The sequence below is a fragment of the Mustelus asterias genome, unplaced genomic scaffold (assembly GCF_964213995.1).
Source record: "Mustelus asterias unplaced genomic scaffold, sMusAst1.hap1.1 HAP1_SCAFFOLD_35, whole genome shotgun sequence".
NCBI classification, from domain to species: Eukaryota; Metazoa; Chordata; class Chondrichthyes; order Carcharhiniformes; family Triakidae; genus Mustelus; species Mustelus asterias.
In genome coordinates, this window is record NW_027590117.1 from 1,837,580 (window position 1) to 1,865,235 (window position 27,656).

At 45.0% G+C, this 27,656-nt stretch overlaps 3 protein-coding genes, 1 non-coding gene and 1 pseudogene across 5 annotated transcripts in view; all 5 read left to right on the forward strand.

Moving 5' to 3' along the window:
* Window positions 1-19,044, forward strand: part of LOC144482281 (uncharacterized) — a 319,714-nt gene extending 300,670 nt beyond the window's left edge. The window contains exons 2-3 of one of the 2 annotated variants that reach the window (XM_078201464.1): window positions 8,715-8,903; window positions 17,560-19,044. In XM_078201464.1, coding sequence (XP_078057590.1) covers window positions 17,786-18,649 — 864 coding nt within the window. In that variant the 5' untranslated portion in view covers window positions 8,715-8,903; window positions 17,560-17,785 and the 3' untranslated portion in view covers window positions 18,650-19,044. Of the gene's footprint in view, window positions 1-8,714; window positions 8,904-12,355; window positions 12,471-17,559 lie in introns of those variants that run through there. The other variant, XM_078201465.1, reaches the window with a different exon arrangement.
* LOC144482296 (histone H2A) lies at window positions 1,604-1,993 on the forward strand. Its single transcript, XM_078201478.1, has one exon. The coding sequence runs from the start codon at window positions 1,604-1,606 to the stop codon at window positions 1,991-1,993; it is 390 nt and encodes a 129-aa protein (XP_078057604.1).
* Window positions 3,849-3,930, forward strand: trnal-uaa (transfer RNA leucine (anticodon UAA)). The gene has a single exon. It is a non-coding gene; the product is annotated as a tRNA-Leu (tRNA).
* A 5,529-nt stretch (window positions 19,045-24,573) lies between the features above and the next one.
* On the forward strand, window positions 24,574-24,960 carry LOC144482233 (histone H2B pseudogene; annotated as a pseudogene).
* Window positions 24,961-25,842: 882 nt separating this feature from the next.
* LOC144482297 (histone H2A-like) lies at window positions 25,843-26,232 on the forward strand. The gene has a single exon (XM_078201479.1). The coding sequence runs from the start codon at window positions 25,843-25,845 to the stop codon at window positions 26,230-26,232; it is 390 nt and encodes a 129-aa protein (XP_078057605.1).
* The last annotated feature ends 1,424 nt before the right edge of the window (window positions 26,233-27,656 follow it).

The following is a 27,656-nucleotide window of genomic DNA, read 5'->3' on the forward strand; positions in this document are numbered from 1 at the left end:
GTCAGACACTTTAGAAACATTTAAGCGGTTATTGGATAGGCACATGGAGCACACCAGGATGATAGGGAGTGGGATAGCTTGATCTTGGTTTCAGATAAAGCTCGGCACAACATCGTGGGCCGAAGGGCCTGTTCTGTGCTGTACTGTTCTATGTCTATCAGCTCCCGGGAGATCCAGACCGCCGTGCGCCTGCTGCTGCCCGGGGAACTGGCCAAGCACGCCGTGTCGGAAGGGACAAAGGCGGTGACCAAGTACACCAGCTCCAAGTAAAACTCCACAATGGACTGAAAAGCACCCAAACACAACGGCTCTTTTAAGAGCCACCCACAATCCCTGGGAAAAGGCTGTATCATCCATTTAGTTTCAATTATTATATTACGACGCAGCGTCTCGAACAATGATAATTGTTGTTTTTCTGGTTATCAATGATAGACACGGAGGAATGTAAGTCAATCGCCCCGTGGATCATTGGCTCTGAGTAATATTTAAAATTAATTAACTGGTTCCTCACCCTCTCTGGGTTTAGATCTCAGACGCGTTGATATTCGGTCCCTTTTCCAGGCTTTCGAAGGAGAGCGAGGTAATGGAGCAAATGTGTCAGAATCATCGAATCCCTGCAGTACAGGGGGCCATTTGGCCCATCGAGTTTGCACCTACAACAATCCCTCACCCGTCCTCGTAACCCTAAATATTTACCCTGTTAATCCCCCTCATACTGGGGCAATTTAGCATAGCCAATCCACCCAACCCGCATACCTTTGGGTTGTGTGAAGAAAGCGGAGTGCCCGCAGGAAAACCACGCGGAATCGGGGGAAAAAGTGCAAACTCCTCAGTTTCCAGTTTGGTCTCAATGATCGATCAGTTTATTCCCTATAAGCCCCGGTTGTGCAGGAACCCTCAGTCTCGACGAAGATGGAGAACAGCCCGTCCATTTGCAGAACGATGTCAATGAAACTTTCTGGCGGCTGGTTCGAGAGTTTTAAAAAGAAAGAGATTAACCCCGAATGTATCCCGCATTCTAAAAGCAAATCTGCAACTTGGGATAAAATGTGAAATTGTGCAAACACAGACTGATGTTTTAAAAACGTTGTTGATAGATAGTTAATTATTGATGGGATTTGGTATTAACCGCATTTCTTGTTTGAGAAATATATCTGCGTACTTTCCAAAATTGAACAATTTATTTTCGGCTTGTTTTCAGATAAACCCAGACTGAAAATCAGAAACTGCCAGTTACAGGTTAACTATAGACTGGGGAAGAGAGAAAGGGAGATTCTTACATTCCTCAAAATGAATTCACCATTACCGATTAGAATAATTTCCGAAACTCTTGTTCTTTTCCGCTATGGCGGCTTTTACGGTTTGAAATGAAATCGGTTGGAATCTGAGATTTTGGCGCCGTTATTTTCCGCTATCACTCCGTGGGCTCTCCGGATTGGTGAGTTAAGCAGATTTCTGATTGGTCATATGAACAAGATGCTGAGAGGCAGCAACAAAGTGACCAATCAGCAATGTCCGCACCTCCATTCCTCCCGGAGTATAAGAGAAGCGAAAGGGAGTGGATTTCAGCATTTTTTGTGAAAGTGTTTGTGAGATTGTGCAGATGTCTGGAAGAGGAAAGAGCGGCGGGAAAGCTCGGGCCAAGGCCAAGTCTCGCTCCTCCCGGGCTGGACTGCAGTTCCCGGTGGGCCGTGTTCACAGGCTCCTGAGAAAGGGCAACTATGCTGAGCGTGTGGGTGCCGGAGCCCCGGTCTATCTGGCTGCTGTGCTCGAGTATCTGACCGCTGAAATACTGGAGTTGGCCGGGAACGCGGCCCGGGACAACAAGAAGACCCGCATCATCCCCAGACACCTGCAGCTGGCCGTCCGCAACGACGAGGAACTCAACAAGCTGCTGGGAGGGGTGACTATCGCTCAGGGCGGGGTGCTGCCTAATATCCAGGCCGTGTTGCTGCCCAAGAAAACTTCTGCGGCCTCGTCCAAGAGCAAGTGAAGCGACCGTTCTTTAATCATAGAAACCCTATCGAGTCTGCACCGACCACAATCCCACCCCACATAATCTGATAACCCAAAGGCTCTTTTCAGAGCCACTCACTTTATCTGAAAAAGGGCGATCTGTTTAACCGTCAGAGACACTGTACTGCTATTCACAGTAGAGCTGTTTCTCGCTTTGCTTTATCAATCCGTAATTCGCCCTGTGCACATTATTGACCCAGGTGTTTTAATGCATGTAAATTTGTGCTATTTATTGGAGAACATTTTACATATGTTGGAAATATCATTTCCAGCACCATGTCTGAGGTAATTATTTAAATGCAGGTACACAATTGCCCCAGAGTGAGAAACAGCATCAAAGATTGATGGCTGAAAAGCACCTCAAACTCAACGGCTCTTTTAAGAACCAACCACAATCTCTGAAAAATCTGCGCCATCTTTTCCCTTATTGAGTTCATGAGAAATCTCTTTCTGGAGGATAGAGATTTGTCCCGTTCCGGAATGCTGTGAATGGGACTTCATATCCGCCCCTCACACAAACACTCAGATTGAAGGAACAATCAAACTGAACTGAGAGCAGATTTTAAAACCCAGCCTGGGATTTGTGACGGACAATGAGGCCCAGCACAATATCAGGACGTAATTATTTACATTTAATGATAACTATATTCAGTTTCAGAATAAGATTTTTTTTTCACTCGAGTTATCTGGACACCGCTCCCGGAACAGAATAAAGGCGGGAATTAAGAGGTTATTCTCGGGCTGATCTGTTTATTCTGCAGTTTTCCCAGAGGACGGAATCAGCGAGATCTGCGCACAAGCTGCGCCTGAGTCCATTGCAGCGCTTTAAGATCTGCCTCCCCCCTGCCCTCGCTACTCTCCGGACACAAAGCTGCCTGTTCCACCGGCGGGATTGAGTCAGGAATTCTCTCCACACCTTCCATTGTAACATTCCCGACAGCTTTCAGGGGAGAGGGTCAGAAATCAGCCGTTTCTCTCTGTCCCTGTGAAGCCTGTGTGAAGGAGTTGGTTGGTAATCTCTATGTTTCTGCTTTTCCACTGAGCTGAGATTTGCTCCGTTTCAAATTGCTGAACGGGGACTGATTACCGCGGGCTATAGATAAGAGATTGAGAAATTCAAACTGTTCCTAAAATAGCGCCAGGATTCTGTGAGGGAAAATACAATAAACAGATTATAAAGTATGAGATTTAAATAGTTTCCTGAACAGTCCGGTGTTCCGTTATTTTATATTTTTCCTGCACTGAAATTGGCGGGTTTTTCCCAATTTGAAAATGTGAACCAATCAAAACCTCCCATTTCTTCTCCCTTGCTCTCCGATTGGTGAAGAATTGGATTGAAATGTGAGTGACCAATCAGAGCTAGAGTCTGGCTGCAGCCTCACAAACCGTTCACAATGATTATTAATAGAGATTAAACTGACGGAATCTGTATTTGAGATATTAAATGTACTTTGTTTCCACAGATAAATATTTGAAGAAACCACATATTTCCTCCACACGAGTTACAGGGAAGAATGTCGCCAGCTCCTTCTCACACATACTCCGAGCTCAGAGAAATAATCACATTTTAATTTGATGTTTTTAAGTTTCCTTTGTACTTTGATTTCTGTTCGGGCTGTTCCCCCTCCTTTTTGGGGAGCTGCCCCTTTTACTTTGTCCTGATTTAATCTGAGTTTGTTTACTTGGTTTGGTTTGACCTAAAAAGAGGACACAGACAGCTCATCAATTCCACAGTCTCCGAGAACAGAAATTATTGCAGAGGGACATTTTCAATCCAGCAATCAAACAGCAGGAATGGCAGATGCTGTGTCCCTATCACGTCTCGTTTTCGTACCAGGATGGCCGAGTGGTTAAGGCATTGGACTTAAGATCCAATGGACATATGTCCGCGTGGGTTCGAACCCACTCCTGGCAGAAGGATTTTTAACACTCCATTCTGCACCTTCTCCTCTGTATACACTGCGAAATGCGCACGCAACCAGAGTTTTCACAACATAGTAATTATTTCTTGTCACAATAAGAAATCAAATCAAACTCAATACCGCCGACAGGGTGATCCATAAATCCCAGTCCAAACCATTATCAGATCATCACTGTGTCAATCCCACAATAGAGCAGCCTTAGCTCCAAATTAAGTATCTGATAAAACCGTAAAATGGTTTTTTGGTTAAATGTTACACAATTAACCTTAATAATGTACTTTGAGATTCCAGTTAAATACCAGTCATATCACCCACATCAGGGGTTTGGAACTGGCAGTACTAATCGCCATGGTGAGTTCTCACAAATACATTAGATACAAATCTGAAGGACAATCTCAGATTGAGATATTCTGAAAGCGAGTATGACCTGAGATACAAACTCAGGTTCCAGTTGAAAACTCACCTAAATTATGAACCTAAAAGTTACAATATCAATTTGATGACTATGAACTGAACCATAAATTATAAACTAATCCTCACTCACACTGAGCCAGATGGAAGACATTGTGCCAATTCCAGACTGAGCTCCATTTTACACCCATGTCAAAATTCTTACTCCGAATCAGACTGTCACAGATCATATCAATGTGAACAACCTGAGTGAAACTTGCATAGCAATCCAGTATCAGATTGAAGGATACATTACCTTTCACAGTTGTGTTCACAGTGACAGAGATTTGTTACTGGGCCAAAACTCACTCACATTATTTTCTTCAAACCTACTGCATCAGTGGCCTATTTCTATGTTGGAAAGTTATTTGGAATTAATCCAAATAGATAACTTGTCCCAGAGATTGAAGGTTATTTAATTAATCCCATACTCACACTAAATACCAAAGACTGATAAATAAGAGAATAGTTCTGATCACATGTTCAGCATCAACAGCTGAAAAGTACAGGCTGTTTACTGCACTCACTCACAGGAGCTGAGTCTGAGTGATATGAAATAAATCACACACACACCAATTGTATCACTGAGGGATTTGGAAACAACCAAAGGCTCACACAGAGTAACGGAAACAAATGGAAGATTAGACAGAGAGAGACGTGAGTGAAAAATCCCAAATGAGACACACAATTTTAAACAGCACCATAGATTTACATACATGATTAATTCCACTGACAGGAACAGCATGAAGCTGATGTTCTGCAAACAGTACCAGAGGAATTAAAGCATATATTCCACAAACAGCAGCAGGGGATTTAAAATTACTGATGTTTGCCACACTTATATGAAATGCTCACAGATATAGAGGCCATTGACAGGTCTCGAATGATCCAACACTCACACACTTTATAAGAGTCTGCCAGATATATATAACTGGCTCCTTCAGAAATAACACCAGACAAATTCAGATTCAGAATGGAACCAGATACTGAAACATGTGAATTGATTCCAACACTGATTGTGTGTCTTGGGCAGCCCATACCTATGGGGATATGGTGGATCATGACGGCAAATCCTACCATATACATCACCAGGCAGGTCGCTACTGCACAAATAAAAGCAAATTACTGTGGATGCTGGAATCTGAAATCAAAAGAGAAAATTCTGGAAAATCTCAGCAGGTCTGGCAGCATCTGTAAGATGACAAAGGTCTTCGACAAAGGGTCGTCTGGACTTGAAACGTCAGCTCTTTTCTCTCCTTACAGATGCTGCCAGACCTGCTGAGATTCTCCAGCATTTTCTCTTTTGCTACTGCACAATGTGATTCTGCAATGGGGCAACACTTACTAAATAATCCTGATTGTGCTCAGAATTACACTGAAAATGTGACCAGAAGGGCAGAGTTTTTTTTTGAAAAATGTGACCTACCCTTTAAGGCAGAGGTGAGGAGGAACCTTTTTGATCAGTTGTTTTTTTTTCTTTATCCATTCATGGGATGAGGGCATCACTGGCTCAGCCAGGATTTATTGCCCACACTTAATTGCCCTGGGGTAGGCAGTGCTGAACTGCAATCTTCAACTGCTGCTGCCAATGTCATGTAGGTACACCCACAGTGTGTTTTTTCTTTGGCGGGGGGGGGGGGGGGGGGGGGATGCTGGGGAGTGGGAAGTTCCTGGACTCTGACCTACTGACACTGAAGGAACGGCGATATATTTCCAAGCCCTGATGATGAGTGGCTTGGAGGGAGATTTCCAGGTGATGTTGTTCTGATGCATCTGCTTTTCCTTTTCCTTCTAGGCGATAGTCATGGTGGGTTTGGAAGGTTCTGTCAAATACACCTTTGTGAATTCTGGCAATGCATCTTGTAGATGGTGTGCACTGCTGACCCTGTCTGTCAATGGTAACATAAGCCTTATTGTGACTAATAAATACACTTTAACTTTAACTTTTGGTGGAGGGAGTGACTCTTTGTGGTTGGGAAACGAATTAAGTCAGATATTTTGTACTGGATAGTGTCAAACTTCTAGTGTTGTTGGAGATGCATTCACCCAGGCAAGTTACATGTGGAAACCGGGTACTCCGGCTTCCTTCCACAGTCCAAAGATGTGCAAGTTGGGTGGATTGGTCATTCTAGATTGCCCTTTGTGTGGTAAAAAGTGAAGGTTAGGTAGATTAGCGGGGTGGGTGCGTGGGGCTCTGGCTATAGGACATGGATGGGATGCTCTGTTGGAGAGTCAGTGCAGTTTCAATGGGCCAAATGGTCTCCTTCAGCACTGTAGGGATTCTGTGATTTAAAGGTCATTTGACTGTCCATCGACCTCGGGGTTATGGGCCCAGCATGCTTCCGCTGCGCCACTCTGCTATAAGCTAACAGTTTCCTGCTTATTATTGCTGAGCTGTAGCAGGACAAAATGTCACTGTTGCATTGCTGTTTAATGTCAGAAAATGTGCTCGGCAGCTCCGCCTGGCGGCACAATTCCATGCTTAACACACCAAGAATGGAACACACATAAAAGCAGCAAGAGACTGACAGGAGGCACAGGCAGAGGAGAATGGACCGACTGATCATTTGTGTAAAGTGTTCATGAAAAGATCAGCCATGATCTTATTGAATGGCGGTGCAGGCTCGAGGTGACAAAAGGCCGACTGATGCTCCATGCTTTTATAATCTCATATTCTTCTTTGGATCCAATACTATTAATTTATTTTGTTATCCATGATTGGGCCACTTTCCAGTTATGTTTACGTGCCAGAAAGGAATGTATAACTCTTCCATTACATACAACTATGCCTTAAATATTAGCCATTGCCTATCGACCGTTATGCCATTTTATGAATCTATTAATCCGTAATCTATTTTAGCAAACTCACCTCTCATAACTTCCTAGTTTACGTTATTTAGGTTTAGGATTCTCGTTCAGGATTGGATCTGAGTCATGCTTCTGGACTGATGGGAGATGTTCCACAAAGCAGTCACTCAATCTACCAATGCAGAGCACATCATTAGCAGTGAAATTTTAGAAAAAATATAATGTTGCAAAAGCTCATTCTCCTGCATGTCGACACTGAACTGTGAGGAAAGGTAATGCGGCCTTCCATTCAGGAACTTCTGGTATTTCTTCCCTTTCCTCAACCAATCTTCTCACCACTCTGTGGCAGGCAGGGTTCTCAAGTGTGTCGCTCCCATGTCCCACACTTGGAACATTTCCAATCAGTTCACAATGATGATTGAATTTCTGAGAAGAGTTTCTAGTCACCTGCCATTTTCATTCTGCATCTCACTCTCACACGGATTATTCTGTCCTGGGTCTTTCCTGGTGTTCAGAGCACCTCTCCTCCATTCAGATTTTTCTTACTTTATGTATCTGGTGATTATCCCTTTCACTGTGTAACTAATTCTTATTATTTAATGCATGCGTGCATGTCACAGATATTCCATTTCGTTCTTTTTCACATGAGCCCCTCTCCTCTCCATTTGCCTGTAATGTATTACATTTCTAACTTCAAACAGTTCTGATGGGCAGATGTTGATCTGAAATATTTGCTATTAACTGTTTGTCTCTGCAGCAGCTCACTTGTTATGTAATTACAGATCTTCGAAATTAAATTCATACTTCCTGCATTCATACCATTTGAAGTCAGTACTAAGGTTGAGAGGAGTTTTCAGAGAGGTGATTGAAATCATGATCGGTTTCAATAGAGTAAATGGAAATAAAATGTTTCTGTGAAACAATGGCACGGGTTCGTTGTGAATGATATAAAAGAACAAAGAAAACCGTCAGGGAATACATTTGTCATTACATTGGGCAGCAAGTTGCTGTGATCTTGAATATGATGCCTGTAATCGAAGCCAATTAGAATGAAAAGTAAATTGTATTCATTCATGTGATGTGTTCATCACTGGCTTGGCCAGCATTTATTGCACTAATTTCCCTTGAACTGAGTGGCTTGTTAGGCCATGTCAGAGGGCATTAAAGAGTCAAAAACATACTGTGGGTCTGGAGTCACAGGGAGGCCAGAACAGGTAATGTGGGTGGGTTCTTTTCCTATAGGGGTATCAGTGAACCAAATGGGTTTTTACAACACGGCCATCATTAGACCTTTAATTCCAGATTTTAATTGAGCTCAAATTGCACACTGTGCTGAGGTGATAATCAGGTCCCATTGAATTGCACTGGACCTCTGGGTCACTAGTCCAGTGACAATACCACTACGCCATTACCTCCTCACGTGGGAACTGTGGCCGCCACGAGCAGATATCAGCAAGTAGTTTATTGTAGGCTGATTGTCTGTGAGCTGAAACATGAACTCTGTTTCTCTCTCCACAGATGCTGCCTGACCTGTTGTGTATTCCAGAATTTTCACCTTGTTTCAGATGTCCAGCGTCCACATGATTTTACCTGTGAATTATTGCAGCTGTTGCTCAGAAAACTGAGGCCTGAAATAGACAAATTAAGAGCGATTTTGAATCAAGCTGGATGTTGGTTTTGGAATTCGGCCCCTCAGTTTCTGTGAAGGTATGTTTTTGTTTGGGTGACTTTAGTGTGTAGAAGCAGGAGAAAGTGATGGGTTTAATTCTGAGTAAATTTGAGAGCAGTAGGGTCAAAACACTTCTGATCAAAGATCATTAACTGTGTCTTGTACAGTTAAAGAAACATTGCACACTCACATACAATAAGTGTGGGACAGAGAATCAATTCCACATTGATATGCAGTATCAGACTGAGTTAATTCCACACTGAAAACTGTAACAGAGACTGAGAAAAGGAGTTAGTCCCACACACACACTACCAGAACATAAGAAAAAGGAGCAGGAGAAGACCATTCAGCCCATCAGGCCTGTTCTGCCATTCAGTAAGATCATGGCTGATCTGATTGTGGCCTCCACTCCACTTCAGTACCTGTCCCCATAACCCTTGATTCTCTTGTAGCTCAAAAATCTGTCTAACTCAAGATTGAATCTATTCAATGACAAAAATTAAGGTTCCCTTAAAATAAGTAATTCCTCCTAATCTCCATCTTAAATTGGAGATGCTTTATCTTTAAACTGTGCCTCTCGTTCCAGTTTCCCCCTACACATTGCAACATCCCACTCAGCATCTACACTGTCAAGCCCTTGAGAATCTTATATGTTTTAGTACGATCCTCGCTCATTCTTCTCCACTGAAAATTGGCCAGACTTGTTTAATTTTTCCTCATAAGAGAACTCCTTCATCTCAGGAATCAGCCTCCACTCGCTGCAGTTTTCTAAGCTGACAGTGACCCACTTCCATACACGAACAGACACTGACACAGACATTATTATCAATTGATTGAGTCAATTCCACATCTACACACAGTAATAGAGATTGAAAGAGTGTTAATGCCACACTGCAGTAAAGGATAAAGAATAGAGAAGCGTTAATTCCAGCTTCATGTCCAACTCAGAGATGAACAGTGTTAATGCCCCATTCACATACAGTAATAAAGAATAACAGATACAGAATTAATTCTATATTCACATACGCTAACAAAGATGGACAGAAAGGTAATGGCTAAATTCAGCACAGTCCCAGATGACCATCGGCTGCTCTCTCCTTTCATGAATATCCTCAGCTGGTACAGGAATATGAACCCACGCTGTTGGGGTTACTCTGCATCACAGTCCCGCTGTCCAGCCAACTGAGCAAATCAACCCCCAGGGTAGGACAGAGAACAAAGAAAATTACAGCATAGGAACAGGCCCTTCGGCCCTCCAAGCCTGCACCAACCATGCTGCCTGATTTAACTAAAACCCCCTACGCTTCTGGGGACCATATCCCTCTATTCCCATCTCATTCATGTACTTGTCAAGATGCCCCAAGAGAGGTAATTGCAAACTGAAACACAGGAACTGAGACTGGCGAATCAATTTAATTCCACACTCACTTGCACGAATGCAGGCTGACACATCAGAGAATTAATCCATCCTCAAATAAACTGACAGGAAGAAATTCACTGTAGTTCCACCCTGGGATACAGTAACAGAGACTGACAGAGTGAATCGTGCTCTCATGTACAGATTGACAGATAGCAGGAATGAGTTAACTCCACATTCTCATACAGTAACAGAGATGGACAGATAGAGTGTGAATTCCACACTCTAATGGTTCTCACTTGAAGAATTCTTCTGATATGCATAGAGTCATAGAGGTTTACAACATGGAAACAGGCCCTTCAGCCAAACTTGTCCATGCCGCCCCTTTTTAATAAAAAAAAGTCAAGGTAATCCCAATTGCCCGCATTTGGCCCATATCCCTCTATACCCATTGTACCCATGTAACTATCTAAATGCTTTTTAAAAGACAAAATTGTACCCGCCTCTACTACTACCTCTGGCAGCTTGTTCCAGACACTCACCATCCTCTGTGTGAAAAAATTGTCCCTCTGGACACTTTTGTATCTCTCCCCTCTCGTTTTAGACTCCCCTACCTTTGGGAAAAGATATAGACTATCCAGCTGATCTGGGCACCTCATTATTTTATAGACCTCTATAAGATCACCACCTACGCTCCAGAAGAAAAAGTCCCAGTTTATCCAGCCTCTCCTTATAACTCAATCCATCAAGTCCCGGTAGCATCCTAGTAAATATTTTCTACACTATTTCTAGTTTAATAATATCCTTTCTAAAATAGGGTGACCAGAATTGCACACAGTATTCCAAGTGTGGCCTTACCAATGTTTTGTACAACTTCAACAAGACATTCCAAGTCCTGTATTCAGTGTTCTGACCAATGAAACCAAGCATGCCGAATGCCTTCTTCACCACTCTGTCCACCTGTGACTCCACTTTCAAGGAGCTATGAACATGTACCCCCAGATCTCTTTGTTCTGTAACTTTCCCCAATGCCCTACTATTAACTGAGTCAGTCCTGCCCTGGTTCAATCTACCAAAATGCATCACCTCGCATTTAAACTCCATCTGCCATTCGTCAGCCCAATGGCCCAATTGATCAAGATCCCCTTGCAATTGGAGATCACTTTCTTCACTGTCCACTCTGCCACCAATCGTAGTGTCATCTGCAAACTTACTAACCATTCCTCATATATTCTCATCAAATCATGAATATAAATGACAAATAACAGTGGACCTAGCACAGATCCCAGAGGCACATCCCTGGTCACAGGCCTCCAGTTTGAAAAACAACTCTCTACAACCACCATCTGGCTTCTGTCAAGAAGTCAATTTTGTATCCAATTAGATACCTCACCCTGGATCCCGTGAGATTTAACCTTATGCAACAACCTACCATGCGGTACCTTGTCAAAGGCCTTGCTAAAGTCCATGTAGACAACATCAACTGCACTGCCCTCATCTACCTTCTTGGTTACCCCTTCAAAAAACTCAATCAAATGGCCTCTTCATTGTTTCATTATACTTTCTATCTTCCTCATCCTCCAAGGAGCCCTGGCTTTGGTTCCCCTCCCTTTCACCCTGGTTAGAATGTACCGAGTCTGTACCTGAAACATCTCCTGAAAGATCACCCATTGTTCTGTGACAGCTTTTCCTGTCAGATTTTGGCTCCAGTTTACTCTGGCTCAATCCCAGCTCCTCCCATTGAGGTTAGTCCTCTTCCCATTCAGATGTGCTACTTTAGATTGTTCCTTGCTAATATCAAGCTTGTGACACAATGATCACTGTTACTCAAGTGACCACCTCCAGACACTTGGATCATGTGGTCAACCTCCCTGTCAGTCTGTGTGAGAATGGAATTAATTCTGTATCTACAATGCATGATCTGCCTATAGATTTGCTGCTCTATTTCCTTCTCACCACACCTACCTTTTACCCTTCTCACTTTTCTGTTCACATTGTATTGAATAGTAATCGCCCGGTTCTCTCCATTTCCAGACCACATTTTCAACATTGACACTCTCTTGTGTTCCTATGTGGCTATTTGTGCTTCTAACTCACCAACCTTATTCACCAGACTGTCCACTATGTTACCAAGATTGCTGGCATAGTGGACAGTGAAGAAGGTTATCTAGGATTGCAACAGGATTGTGATCAATTGGGCCAGTGGGCTGACGAATGGCAGATGGAGTTTAATTTCGACAAATGCAAAGTGATGCATTTTGGTAGATCGAACCAGGGCAGGACTTAGTCAGTTAATAGTAGGGAGTTGGGGAGCGTTATAGAACAAAGAGATCTAGGGGTACAGGTTCATAGCTCCTTGAAAGTGAAGACACAGGTGGACAGAATGGTGAAGAAGACATTCAGCATGCTTCGTTTCATTGGTCAGAATATTGAATACAGGAGTTGGGACGTCTTGTTGAAGTTGTACAAAACATTGGGTCGTTGAAATTGTACAAGACATTGGGACGTCTTGTCGAAGTTGTACAAGAGGGCATGGGTTAAGGGTGAAAGGAGAAAAGTTTAAAGGGAATATTAGGGGGGGCTTCTTCACGCAGAGAGTGGTGGGAGTGTGGAATGAGCTGCCGGATAAAGTGGTAAATGCGGGGTCACTTTTAACATTTAAGAAAAACTTGGACGGGTTCATGGATGAGAGGGGTGTGGAGGGATATGGTCCAAGTGTAGGTCAGTGGGACTAGGCAAAAAATGGTTCGGCACAGACACAAAGGGCCAAAAGGCCTGTTTCTGAGCTGTAATTTTCTATGGTTCTATGGTTCTATTGATCAGGCCACACTTGGAATACTGTGTACAGTTCTGGTCACATTATAGGAAGGATATTATTAAATAAGAAAGAGTGCAGAAAAGATTTATAGGATGCTACCGGGAGCTGATGGTTTGAATTATAAGGAGAGGCTGAATAGACTGGGACTTTTTTCTCTGAAGCGTACAAGGCTGAGGGGTGATGTTATAGAGTGTTATAAAATAATGAGGGGCAGCGAGATAGTCGATATCTTTTCCAAAAGGTAGGGGAGTCTAAAACGAGAGGGCATCGGTTTAAGGTGAGAGGGGAGAGATATAAAAGAGTCCAGAGGGGCAATTTTTTCACCCAGAGGGTGATAAGTGTCTGGAACAAGCTGCCACAGTAGTAGTAGAGGTGGGTACAATTTTGTCTGTTAAGAAGTGTTTAGACAGTTACATGGGTAAGATGGGTATTGAGGGATATGGGCCAAATGCAGGCAATTGGGACTAGTTTAGGGGTTAAAAAACGGGGTGGCATGGGCCAGTTGGGCCAAAGGGCCTGTTTCCATGCTGTAAACCTCTGACTCGATGACACTTTGTGTGATTACACACATGCTTTCCAAACCTATCCTTGTATTCCACTGAGATTCCTTCTTCATATACTCCTACCTTATATGATTTGATTTATTATTTTCACGTGTATGAGTATATAGTGAAAATTACTGTTTCTTGCGCGCTATATAGACTAAGCATAACTTTCATAGAGAAGGAAAGGAGAGAGTGCAGAATGTAGTCATAGCTAGGGTGTAGAGAAAGATCAACTTAATGCAAGGTAGGTCCATTCAAAAGTCTGGCAGCAGCAGGGAAGAAACTGTTTTTGAGTCGGTTGGTACGTGACCTCAGACTTTTCTATCTTTTTCCCAACGGAAGAAGGTGGAAGCGATAATGTCTGGGGTGAGTGGGGTCCTGAATTCTGCTGGCTGGCAGCAGGAAGTGTATACAGAGTCAATGGATGGGAGGCTGGTTTGCGTGATGGATTGGGCTACATTCACAACATTTTGTAGTTTCTTGCAGTCTTGGGCAGAGCAGGAGCCAAACCAAGTTGTGATACAGCCAGAAATAATGCTTTCTATGGTGCATCTCTAACAGTTGGTGAGAGTCGTAGCTGATGTGCTAAATTTCTTTAGTCTTCTGAGAAAGTAGAGGCGTTGCTGGGGCTTTCTTAACTATAGTGTCGGCATGAGGGGGACCAGGACAGGTTGTTGGTGATCTGGACACCTAAAAACTTGAAGCTCTTGACCATTTCTACTTCGTCCCCGTTAATGTAGACAGGGGCATGTTCTCTCTTATGTTTCCTGAAGTAGATGACAATCTACTTCATTTTGTTGACATTGGGGGACAGATTATTGTCACCGCACCAGTTCACCAGATTCTCTATCTCGTTCCTGAACTCTCTCATCATTGTTTGCGATCCGGCCCACTGCGGTGGGGTTGTCAGCAAACTTGAAAATCGAATTGGAGGGGAATTTGGCCACACAGTCACAGGTGTATCAGGAGTATAGTAGGGGGCTGAGAACACAGCCTTGTGGGGCACCAGTGTTGGGGATGATCGTGAAGGAGGTGTTGTTCTTATCCTTTCTGATTGTGGTCTGTGGGTTAGGAAGTTCAGTATCCAGGCACAGAGAGAGGAGCCGAGGTTCAGGCCACGGAGTTTGGAGATGAGTTTTGCAGGAATATTGGTGTTGAAGGCTGAGCTGTAGTCAATAAATAGAAGTCTGCTGTAAGTGTCTTTGTTATCGAGGTGTTCCAGGGCTGAGTGCAGGGGCAGGGAGATGCCGTCTGCTGTGTACTGTTGCGCTGGTAGGCGAACTGTTGTGCATCCAGATAGTCTGGGAGGCTGGAATTGATTTGTGCCATGTCTAATCTTTCGATGCGCTTCCTAATGATGGATGTCTGAGCCACTGGATAATGGTCATTGAGGCACGCTGCTTAGCTTTTCTTTGGCACTGGGATGATAGTCATCATCTTGAAGCAGGTAGGGACCTGAGATTGTTGTAAAAAGAGGTTGAAGATGTCTGCGAATGCCCCCGCCAGCTGATCCATGCAGGATCTGAGTGCTTGTCCGGGTACCCCATCCGAGGCAGTCACTTTCCTTGGGTTGACCTCTGAGAAAGCTGCTCTGACATTTGCAATGGTGACCTCAGATACATAAGAACATAAGAAATAGGAGCAGGAGTAGGCCATCTAGCCCCTCGAGCCTGCCCCGCCATTCAATAAGATCATGGCTGATCTGACGTGGATCAGTACCACTTACCCGCCTGATCCCCATAACCCTTAATTCCCTTACCGATCAGGAATCCATCCATCCGCGCTTTAAACATATTCAGCGAGGTAGCCTCCACCACCTCAGTGGGCAGAGAATTCCAGAGATTCACCACCCTCTGGGAGAAGAAGTTCCTCCTCAACTCTGTCTTAAACCGACCCCCCTTTATTTTGAGGCTGTGTCCTCTAGTTTTAACTTCCTTACTAAGTGGAAAGAATCTCTCCGCCTCCACCCTATCCAGCCCCCGCATTATCTTATAAGTCTCCATAAGATCCCCCCTCATCCTTCTAAACTCCAACGAGTACAAACCCAATCTCCTCAGCCTCTCCTCATAATCCAAACCCCTCATCTCCGGTATCAACCTGGTGAACCTTCTCTGCACTCCCTCCAATGCCAATATATCCTTCCTCATATAAGGGGACCAATACTGCACACAGTATTCCAGCTGCGGCCTCACCAATGCCCTGTACAGGTGCATCAAGACATCCCTGCTTTTATATTCTATCCCCCTCGCGATATAGGCCAACATCCCATTTGCCTTCTTGATCACCTGTTGTACCTGCAGACTGGGCTTTTGCGTCTCATGCACAAGGACCCCCAGGTCCCTTTGCACGGTAGCATGTTTTAATTTGTTTCCATTGAGATAGTAATCCCATTTGTTATTATTTCCTCCAAAGTGTATAACCTCGCATTTCTCAACGTTATACTCCATTTGCCATATCCTCGCCCACTCACTCAGCCTGTCCAAATCTCTCTGCAGATCTTCTCCGTCCTCCACACGATTCACTTTTCCACTTATCTTTGTGTCGTCTGCAAACTTCGTTACCCTACACTCCGTCCCCTCCTCCAGATCATCTATATAAATGGTAAACAGTTGCGGCCCGAGTACCGATCCCTGCGGCACGCCACTAGTTACCTTCCTCCAACCGGAGGGTAACGAGTGGCGTGCCACTAGATACAGATTCATCTCAGGCTTCCAGGGTGGAGCGCGTGCTCTCACTGACCTCTTGCTCAGAGCAGGCACAGAATGCATTGAGCTCATCAGGGAGGCGTGCGTTGGAGCCGGTGATTTTTTTTCTTTCTCTAGATATTCCTCTTTTCCACTTCTATAGAATGGTGCCCATCCCCCTGCCAGTTTAGTTCAAACCCTCCTCGTCCACATGAGTGACCCTCTTCATGAGGACACAGGCATTGAGTACAGAATCATGCAAGTTATGCTGAGCCTTTAGAAAACTCTGATTGGATCACAGCTGAAGCATTGAGTCCAGTTCTGCTCAGCACACTTGAGGAAACATGTGACGGTGGTTCAGCGGGTGCAGAGGAGATTGACCAGAATGGTTTCAGCAATGAGGGGTTTTAGCCACAAAGTTAGGTTGCATAAGCTGGGGTTGATCTTTTTGGAGCAAAGCAGATTGAGAGAGCGATCTGATAGAGGTGGACAGGATTATGGCTGGTGTGGTTCAGGTCGACAAAGAAAAGCTGATCCCATTCACTGATAGTATAAGGACTGAGGGGCACAAGTTGAAGGCTTTGGAAGAGACACTGGGGGGGGGGATGTGTGGAAGAACTTCTCATGCAGCGAGTGACAACCTGGAAGTTGCTGTCTCTGAGGTTGGAAGCCGAGATGATGAATTATTTCAAAGAGGAATTTGGAGGGACATTTGAGGGAAATAAACTTGTCGGGCTATGGGGATAGAGCAGGAGAATGGGACTGACTGGATTACTCCATGGAGAACCAGCATGGACTGGATGTGGCGAATGGCCTCCTTCCATACGGTAATGACTCTAATTCCAGTCTCCCCTGGTTTGCTGTGATTGGACAGTGAAGATTGGAAGCAGAGGCAGACAGTCAGGATGTGGGGAGTTAGACAAAGAGCAGCTCTTGCAGGCACCAGGTGAGAACGAGGATGGACACATTTTAAACAGAGACTGTTTGGTTTTGATTACTATCTGGTTAATCACACGGGAGCAATGAATGGAAATATGAACATTACAAATGTCCCTGCTCCATCCGGTTATCCCATTCATGGAGCAGTGCAGGGTTTCAGTTCTATCTGAATGTCATTGAATTGTTGTAGCGCCTACCGCCACTGATCATGCATCTCGTACACAGACACTGAGGCCTGCAGTCAGACATTGACAATGTTTGTATCACTGGGGTTCCTTTGTGGATGTTCATTATGATTATATACTGAGATTTATAAATTACTAAAACTGCTCTTTTAAATTTATTTGCAAGACCAGAGATCCTCTGACCTCGGAAGGGAGACCCCGACCTGGCAGTGACCCGGAGAACCCGAACACGTGGACCCAGCCGTGACCCCAGAGACCCCATCCACTAACCAGCCTTCAACCCGTCCACGCCGGAGTGTGGTGTGAACACCCTCCAAACTCAAACCGCAGCGTGACAGCGACCCGAAACTCCCGACCGCTCAGACCCGACTGCCGACGCAGGAACCGTGACCATGGCAACAAATCCTCCACCCACACACCAACCAAAGCGGAAACAGAATACAGCTACACCCTTGATCCCACAGACTAAACACCGTCTCACAGGCACGACAGGAAGCAGCGACCCCAGGAAGCGTGGGAAACGCGCAGGCTTGCAGGTGAGACTGAAACAATGTGGTTCCAAGGCCCCCCTCCCCAGCTTACTCCTGGCAAATGTTCAATCTCTGGAAAACAATCTAGATGAACTTAAAACCAGACTCGCTTTTCAAAGGGAACTGAGAGACTGCTGTGTGCTCTGTTTCACGGAGACACAGATCACACCTCCTTCACCGGACAGTGCCCTACAACCTCAGGGCTTCTCCATCCACCGAATGGACCGTACAGCGGCCTCAGATAAGGCTTGCGCAGGTGGCGTCTGCCTTCTAATCAACACCTCTTGGTGCTCCGGTGTCACAACACTGGCGAGTTTCTGCTCCTCGGACCTAGAATACCTGACGCTGAAATGCTGCCCCGACAACCTTCCACGGGAGTTCACCTCTGTTATCCTGACAGCAGTTCACATTCCACCCCAGGCAGACATGAAGGTCGCGCTGGATGAAATATCTACCACCACAAACAGCCTTGAGACAAAATATCCCGAGGCCTTGTTCATCGAGGCCGGGGACTTCAACCAGGCCAATCTCAAGAGTGTCCTACCAAGGTACTACCAACATGTCACCTGTCCCACCAGAGGCCCAAACATCCTCGACCACTGTTACACAAAAATCAAACATGCCTACCGTTCTTTCGCCCGCCCAAACTTTGGCAAATCAGATCACAAGGCTGTGCTCCTGCTCCCAGCTTACAAGCAAAAAACTGAAGCAGGAGAATCCGATTAAAGAAAGTCACGCATTGTTGGTCTGAGGAATCGGATGATCTCCTACGTGACTGCTTCGAGTCAATGCACTGGTCAATATTTAAAACTCAGCAAGCACCCTGAATGAGTACGTCACGACAGTAACTGACTTCCTTAGTAATTGCATAGAAGACTGAGCCAAAGAAGCAAATCCATGTTTTTCCCAACCGGAAAGCATGGATGAACAGGGATATCCACTGCTTCCTGAAGTCCAGGTCTGAGGGGTTTCAGTCAGGGGACCCTGAACTGTAAAGAAATCCAGATGTGATCTACAGAGAACCATCAAAGATGCCAAGTGCCAGTACCGGACCAGGCTAGAGTCCTAGGCTCGCCACATGGACTCCCACCGTTTATAGTAAGGTCTGAAAGACATAACAGGCTACCAGATGAAGGCATGTCGAATTGCCAGCGACAATGCCCCTCTCCCTGATGAGCTCAATGCATTCTGTGTCTGTTTTGAGGGAGAGAGAGGATGCCCTCCACTCTGAAAGCCTTGGCCGAACCTGTATCCGAGGTCACCATCACAGACTTCAGATCAGCCTTCTTGAACGTCAACCCGCAGAAAGCGAGTGGCCTGGATGGGGTACGGGGACAGGCACTCAGATCCTGCGTGGACCAGCTGGCAGGGGTATTCGCAGACATCTTTAACCTCTCCTTACACCAATCTGAGGTCCGTATCTGCTTCAAGGAGATGACATCATCCCTGTACCAAAGAAAAGCCAGGCGTCGTGCCTTCATGACTATTGCCTGGTAGCTCTGACATCCATCATTATGAAGTGCTTCGAAAGGTTAGTCATGGCACGGATCAACTCCAGCCTCTCAGATTGCCTGGATCCACTACAGTTCACCTACTGCCGCAACAGGTCCACAGTAGATGCCATCTCCCTGACTGTATACTCAACCCTGGAACACCTGGATAATAAAGACTCATGTCAGATTCCCATTTATTGATTACAGCTCAGCCTTCAGCACCATTATTCCTACAAAACCCATCTTCAAACTCCATGGCTCGGGTTTGGCTCCTCCCTCTACGACTGGATCCTAGACTTCCTAACCCACAGACCGCAATTAGTAAAGATAAGCAACGACACCTCCTCCACGATTATCCTCAACACCAGTGCCCCACAAGGCTGTATCCTCAACCCCTGACGATGCTCCTTATACCCTTATGACTGTATGGCCAAATTCCACTTCAAATCTATTTTCAAGTTTGCTGATGATACCACCATAGTGGATCGGATCTCAAACAATGATGAGACGGACTACAGGAATGAGACAGAGAATCTGGTAAATTAGTGTGACGGCAATAATCTCTCCCTCAATGTCAACCAGACAAAGGGGATTGTCATTAACTTCAGGAAGCATCGTGGAGGACATGCCCCTGTCTACATCAATGGGGATGAAATGGAAATTGTTGAGAGCTTCAGGTTTCTGGGTGTCGAGATCATCAATAACTTGTCCTGGTCCTTCCACCCTGACACTATAGTTAAGTAAGACCTCTAATTTCTCAGGAGGCTAAGGAAATTCAGCATTTCCGCTATGACTCTCACCAGGTTTTACAGATGCACCATAGAAAATACCCTTTCCAGATGTATCGCAGCTTGGTATGGCTCCTGCTCTTACCAAGACCGCCTGAAACTACGAACAGTTCTTAAAGTAGCCCAGTCCATCACACAAACCAGCCTCCCATCCATTGACTCCGTCTGCACTTCCCATCACATCAGAAAAGCAGTCAGCATAATCAAACACCCCCACGCACCCCGGACATACTCTCTTCCACGTTCTTCCAACAGGAAAAAGATACAAACGTCTGAGATCATGTATCAACCAACTCAAGAACCGCATCTTCCCTGCTGCCATCAGACTTTTGAATGGACCTGCCTTATATTGATCTTTCGCTACAGACTAGTTATGAATGTAACACATTCTGCACTCTGTCATTTCTTTCTCCCCGTGTACTCTATGAATGGTATGCTTTGCTTGTATAGCGCACAAGAAAAAATACTTTTCACAGTATGCCAATACATGTGACAACAGTAAATCAAATTGAAAAAGGGCTGTGTATTATTCCCTCACCTGTAATTGGGTTACAATGAGTAAATTATTCCTGACAGGCAAATCATTGAACCAATCAAGGTTAGTTTGAAGTTTCCTCACCTAAGTTGCAATGAACAGTGCAGCGAGCTCCTCACACATAGTATGTCTGTTCTCTCTCACAGAGTGCATCAGTTCCACAGTCTCAGGCAGCAGAAATGGTTGCAGAGACACATTTTCAATCCAACAATCAATCCGAGCAGGAGAGACAGACATTGTTTCCATGTCATCCCAAGTCAGTACCACTGACAGGGAGATACATAAATCCCAGTCCAAATTCTCACCCGCTATCAGATTGTCAGTGTGTCAGTCCTACAATATTGTAGCATTAGATGCAATTCAATTGAATACCAGATAGAAATAAATGATTGTATAATCTGAGACACACACTGATTATTGTAATAAGGATACATATAAATTGGTACAAACTGAGATACAGATCACATACCTGACTTAAAGCCTCAGACGTGTAGGGCAGAAATTGTAATAATTCTCAGTCAAACAGAGCTCAACATTCAAGTATTAAAGTTCTCCCAAACAGAGTGAATGATGAAGGCATCAATTTGATTATTAAAATGTGAATTACACTTACCTTTACTTAACAATGGCGTGTTACATGAAAAGATGCATGATCCTCCACAATTGTGCTCACACAGAAAGTGATTTAATACAAGGCAAAAATTAGAATTAAAAAAAAAACCTGCAGCATCAATGGCCTGTTTCTGCACTGAAATTTCAATGTGGAATGAATCCAGACTGTTAAACTGTCTCAGAGCCTGCGGTTATGTAATGAATCCCACACTGTCAGAGTAGCAGTGACTGACAGATTCAGAATCAGTCTCCAGCACATGTCCATTACCAGACACTGACAGACACAGACTGTTACTGAACTCACTGACAGCACCTGATCCTGAATGACACGAATCAGTCTGACACACATATATGGTACGACTGATAGAGTCCAGAAATCATCACAAACCCACACAGACTGATGAATGTGCCCAGACTACACACCCCATATTAAAGAAAGGAAGTTACAGACCCACATTTTCTTACAGATTTTCCACATTACCATAGAGAATCACTGAATTTTACTAAACTAATCCTACACTCATATCCAGCACAAGGTCCTGGCAAACACAGAATGAGTTCCATATTCGCATCCAGCACCAGTATCTGACATAGGTAATCAACACAGTCAAACAGCCCTCTTCACCCCCACCCCCCCCCCCCCCCCCACACACACACACACACACAGACTATTTGCACAACTGAAAGAAGCCACTTGCCCTGTCAAATCTGTACTGACTCTCCAAGTGAGTAACACACCTTGTTCCATCCGTCCACCTTCTCCCCACATCTCTGCACATTCTTCCTTTTCAGGCAATAATCCAATTCTTTCTTGAATGCCTTGATTGAAGCTGCCTCTAGCGCACTGTCCGGCCCCACATCCCAGATCATAACCACTCGCTGCATGAAAAGGTTTCTCCTCATGAATCTATTCCTCCTTTTCCCAATTTCCTTAAATCTGTTCCCTCTGCTTCTCAATCCTTCCCACAATGGGAACAGTTTCTTCTCTATCTACTCTGTCCAGATTCCACCTTATTCTGAATATTGTTATTAAATCTCTTTTCAACCTTCTCAGCTCCAAGGAAAGTGGTTCCAACTTCACCAGTTTATCTCAGGAACTGAAGCTCTTCATCCTTCACAATGTGTCTCATTTACACATGCTCGAGGCTACACACATTCATATGGAGGGCCCTGTTCTCCACAGGCAAAAGGAACGTGTCCAGGCACTGTGCCTATGTTGAATTGAACAGAAGTATACAGGGCTAAGTTTTCTTTGTGCCCTCCCCATGACAACGTCTTGACCAATTAGAGTTCACTTGTCAACGATCAGCATCCTTTTTTTCCAGTACTTGTTCCTCCCTTTGACATTTGGCATTCTTGCATTTGTTCTTATGAATGCAAAATCAAAAGCTTCAACAGGCTGTCTCTTTGTTTGGCAGTTATAGAATGGGTAAAGCACATAAGGAGACCAGTCTGCCCATTGATCTGTACCTACTCTATTCAAAAGCAACTCAGCTACTCCCACTCACCCATCACGTCCCTATAGCCTTGTTTTTATTTCTCTTTTCTGTTAATTTCTCCTTTTTCTGTGTCTCTCGTGCCCATCAAACTAAAATAACCGATCCACACGGAAAGAATGTGTTCCCTTCATAAACACCAGTCATATCCCCTCAAAATCAATGCTTCGCAGGGTTCATTGTCTAAGGCAATGCTGCTGACAGCTTGTTTCAAGAACAATATTGATAACTCGACATCAGCTTCATTCAGCAACACTGTTACAAAGCAGCTTTAATCAATCCTTTGTTGTATCTTAGGATCTATCCCACTGCAGTCAGCTCCAATTCTCTTCTTCATTACCCTTTCCATTCTCAGATTTAGTTGTCCTGAGCTGTCTGGTCCCCAATCCAATTCTCCTATTGAAATATAAGTGTTTTCATTTGATTCAACTTCTGAAATGAGCAATTAACTAGTTTGGGTTCAGTTTCCTTCTTTTAATTCTGAGGAGCTGCTGTTGGTTTGCTTGGATTCAAAAATCATTTTCCAAGTTCAGGTTGTAAATCCTGGAAAAACATCCAGAGGGTCAGTGATCACTGGTGGCTGCAGGAGATGAGTTTTTTTATTAATTCACAGGAAGTGGGCCCAGTTCTAATTGCACTCTCACAGACACCACCATTAACTAACAGAATTAATCCCAATCTCTCATACAGCACCACTGACTGACAGAATTAATCCCACTATCACACACAGCACCACCGACTGACAGAATTAATCGCACTCTCACACACAGCACCACCGACTGACAGAATTGATCCCACTCTCACACACAGCACCACCGATTTACAGAATTAATCCCACTCTCTCACACAGCACCACCGACTGACAGAATTAATCCCAATGTCACACACAGTACCACCATGTGAAATTATGAATCCCACTCTCACATAGAGTATCACCAATTGACAGAATTAATCGCACTCTCACATAGAGTACCACCGACTGACAGATTGAATCCCACTCTCCCAGACAGCACAGAGGATAATCAGATGCAGAATTGGTTTGAAAGATTCCAAGGTACTGAGAATGCAAAAATAAATCGCACAGACACCATCAGAGAGTGAGTAAATCTCACACTCACACTCAGTGTGTCAGAGAGTGACTAAATCCCACACATACACACTGTATCAGAGTGAGTAAATCCCCCACACACACTGTATCAGAGAGTACGTAAATCCCACACACACACACATACTATCAAAGAGTGAGTAAATCCCCCCCCCCCCCCCGCCACACACACACACACACACACACCCACTGTATCAGAGAGTGAGTAAATCCCACACTCTCACACTGTGTCAGAGAGTGAGTAAATCCCACACTCACACACATTCCCAGAGATTCACAGTTCCGGAAGGAACCCACACTCCCCCACAGTTCCTCTGTGGAGACGGGTCCCTCACACCGACAGCCAGGCGACATTTCCCGGTGCATCTGAAAAACTGGTCCTGGAGAGATTCTTTGTCAAAGGTATTTCCTGATTGTAGCTTGTGATTGGCGGAAAGGCTTCAATCTGATTGGTCTACTTACATCTTCACTCAAATGAACCCCTGATAAGTGATGTGGCAACTTTCAAAATGTCCAATCACAATCATTGCTTTCCCAATTCCTCATTAGCATAGTTCTGTGGGACTGTCTATTTAATCAGCGCTCGGAAGGGGTTTACTTTATTTCTGTGCGAAATTGAAGATGGTTGATGAGAAGAAACCAACATCGAAACCAGCTCCCAAGAAGGGAGCGAAGAAAGTGATTAAGAAACCGGGAACAAAGGGCGGCAAGAAGCGGCGAAAGTCGAGGAAGGAGAGTTACTCCATCTACATCTACAAAGTGATGAAGCAGGTTCACCCCGACACCGGCATCTCCTCCAAGGCCATGAGCATCATGAACTCGTTCGTGAACGATATTTTCGAGCGCATCGCGGGTGAGGCTTCCCGCCTGGCCCATTACAACAAGCGCAGCACCATCAGCTCCCGGGAGATCCAGACCGCCGTGCGCCTGCTGCTGCCCGGGGAACTGGCCAAGCACGCCGTGTCGGAAGGGACAAAGGCGGTGACCAAGTACACCAGCTCCAAGTAAAACTCGCCATGGACTGAAAAACATCCCAAACACAACGGCTCTTTTAAGAGCCACCCACAATCTCTGTGAAAAAGCTGTACCTGGCTCCTTCCTATTCGATGGTTAGAATGTAAAATAGAAAAACTTCCACTGCTGTTTGTGTCTCCTGTCCTGTAATCCAAACACTGACCCAGAATTCACTCATTGCCTTCGCTTTGTGCTGAAAGCTGTTATTATTCTGTTATTTTCACAGCTCCTAAATGACCTCATTAGCGGCTGTTTTTCGCGGTTAACGGTCCCTTCTCTCAATTCCTGAAATGTTCATTGATTCATCATTTTATTCACAGTAATTCTCCGCAATGTAACAGTCCGGAGTGGGATTATTACAGAGCGGAATAAGGACAGTGTGAGGACTCGATCCGACTCCCTGTTTTCAGTGAAGGACACTGGGTTCTGATTGAAGACTAAACGGAGTGTTTTCCTTCTGGGAATGCTGTGAACAGGGATTGATTCCCGCCCGGGACAGTTAGAAAGCGATAGGAGAATGAAGCACATTGAAAGAAAATGTTAAAGTCGCGCCTGCGATTGGTGACGGGAAGAGCTGAATAAAAGCAAATCAATAGAAGGGATTTGAAATCTCTGACTAAGGACGACATTGATTTGAATTCGCTCCTTTCCCACAATGAAATTGGCGGGCTTTTGGAAATTGACAAATTCTCTGCTTCTGCCGGTTGTTGTGGGGAAATCCCGCCCTCTTCTGTTTCCAGTGAGCTGATTGGTGAAGAATATAGGCAAATGAGGTGAATAGAGCAGCGGCCAATCAGAGGAGCTGTCAGTTTATAAGAACAGTCAATGCTGGAGAAATTGCTGATTCTTTGTGAAAGTGTTTGTGAGATTGTGCAAATGTCTGGAAGAGGAAAGGGCGGCGGGAAGGCTCGGGCCAAGGCCAAATCTCGCTCCTCCCGGGCTGGGCTGCAGTTCCCGGTGGGCCGTGTTCACAGGCTCCTGAGAAAGGGCAACTATGCTGAGCGTGTGGGTGCCGGAGCCCCGGTCTATCTGGCTGCTGTGCTCGAGTATCTGACCGCTGAAATCCTGGAGCTGGCCGGGAACGCGGCCCGGGACAACAAGAAGACCCGCATCATCCCCAGACACCTGCAGCTGGCCGTCCGCAACGACGAGGAGCTCAACAAGCTGCTGGGAGGGGTGACCATCGCTCAGGGCGGGGTGCTGCCCAATATCCAGGCCGTGCTGCTGCCCAAGAAAAGCAGCGCTGGGGCCGCGAAGAGCAAGTGAAGCGACCATTCTTTAATCTGATAACCCAAAGGCTCTTTTCAGAGCCACTCACTTTATCTGAAAAAGGGCGACCTGGTGTCTATCGGTCAGATTCTGCACTGTTATTCACAGTACAGCTGTTTCCCACGTTGTCTTATCGATCCGAAGTGTTCTCTGTGCACGGAATTATTGACACAAACAGTATTTTGATGTTTGCAACTTGCTGCTATTTATTGGGGAAACTATCCCAGTGAACTGAAATGATCCTATTTCCAATATCATTTCTTTGAAATGTGAGTCTGTGATGCAACTGATAATTGCATTGTCTTTAATCATGAATTTTCAGAGCCACTCACTTTATCTGAAAACAGGTTGAATTATTATCTGTCCTCATGTGCAAGTGTCTCTGCAATGACTATATCTGTGCGAGTGGGTTTCTGAGAGACACGTTTCATACTCTGAACCTCATTGACATCAATTCCGAGCTCAGCTGTGAATACCACTATTCATAGAGAAAGTATATTAGGGGAAGAAAGTCTAGTAATCTGATATGATCGCAGATCCAATCAAACCAAAAGAGACAATGCTTGAACATCTCAGCCGGTCTGGCAGCATCTGTAAGGCGAGAAAGGAGCTGACGTTTCGAGTCCAGATGACCCTTCGTCAAAGCAGATCCAATAAATTTGTTCTCAAATTGTCTGCGCTACAAATGTTAACCATGATGTGGAGTTGCCGGCGTTGGACTGGGATAGGCACAGTAAATAGTCTCACAACACCAGGTTAAAGTCCAACAGGTTTATTTGGTCGCAAATGCCATGGTTGCTGTGGCAGGGTTGTGTGGCGTCGTGGTCACTGTTCTGAAGGCTGGAGGCTGGGTAGTTAGCTGCGGACAATGGTCTGTTTGAGGTTGTGCGGTTGTTTGAAGGCAAGAAGTGGGGGTGTGGGGATGGCCTTGGCGAGATGTTCGTCTTCATCAATGACATGTTGAAGGCTGCGGAGGAGATGCCGTAGCTTCTCCGCTCCGGGGAAGTACTGAACGATGAAGGGTACTCTGTCCACCGTGTCCCGTGTTTGTCTTCTGAGGAGGTCAGTGCGGTTTTTCGCTGTGACGCGTCGGAACCGTCGATCAATGAGTCGAGCGCCATATCCTGTTCTTATGAGGGCATCTTTCAGCGTCTGGAGGTGTCTGTTGCGATCCTCCTCATCCGAGCAGATCCTGTGTATATGGAGGGCTTGTCCGTAGGGGATGGCTTCTTTAACGTGTTTAGGGTGGAAGCTGGAGAAGTGGAGCATCGTGAGGTTATCCATGGGCTTGCGGTACAGTGAGGTGCTGAGGTGATTGTCCTTAATGGAGATGCATGTGTCCAAGAATGCAACCAATTCCGGAGAGTAGTCCATGGTGAGTCTGATGGTGGGATGGAACTTGTTGATGTCATCATCTTGTT

Coding starts and splice junctions, on each gene's coding strand:
- LOC144482296 (XM_078201478.1), top strand. CDS start 1,604: ATGTCTGGAAGAGGAAAGAGCGGCGGGAAAGCTCGGGCCAAGGCCAAG.
- LOC144482297 (XM_078201479.1), top strand. CDS start 25,843: ATGTCTGGAAGAGGAAAGGGCGGCGGGAAGGCTCGGGCCAAGGCCAAA.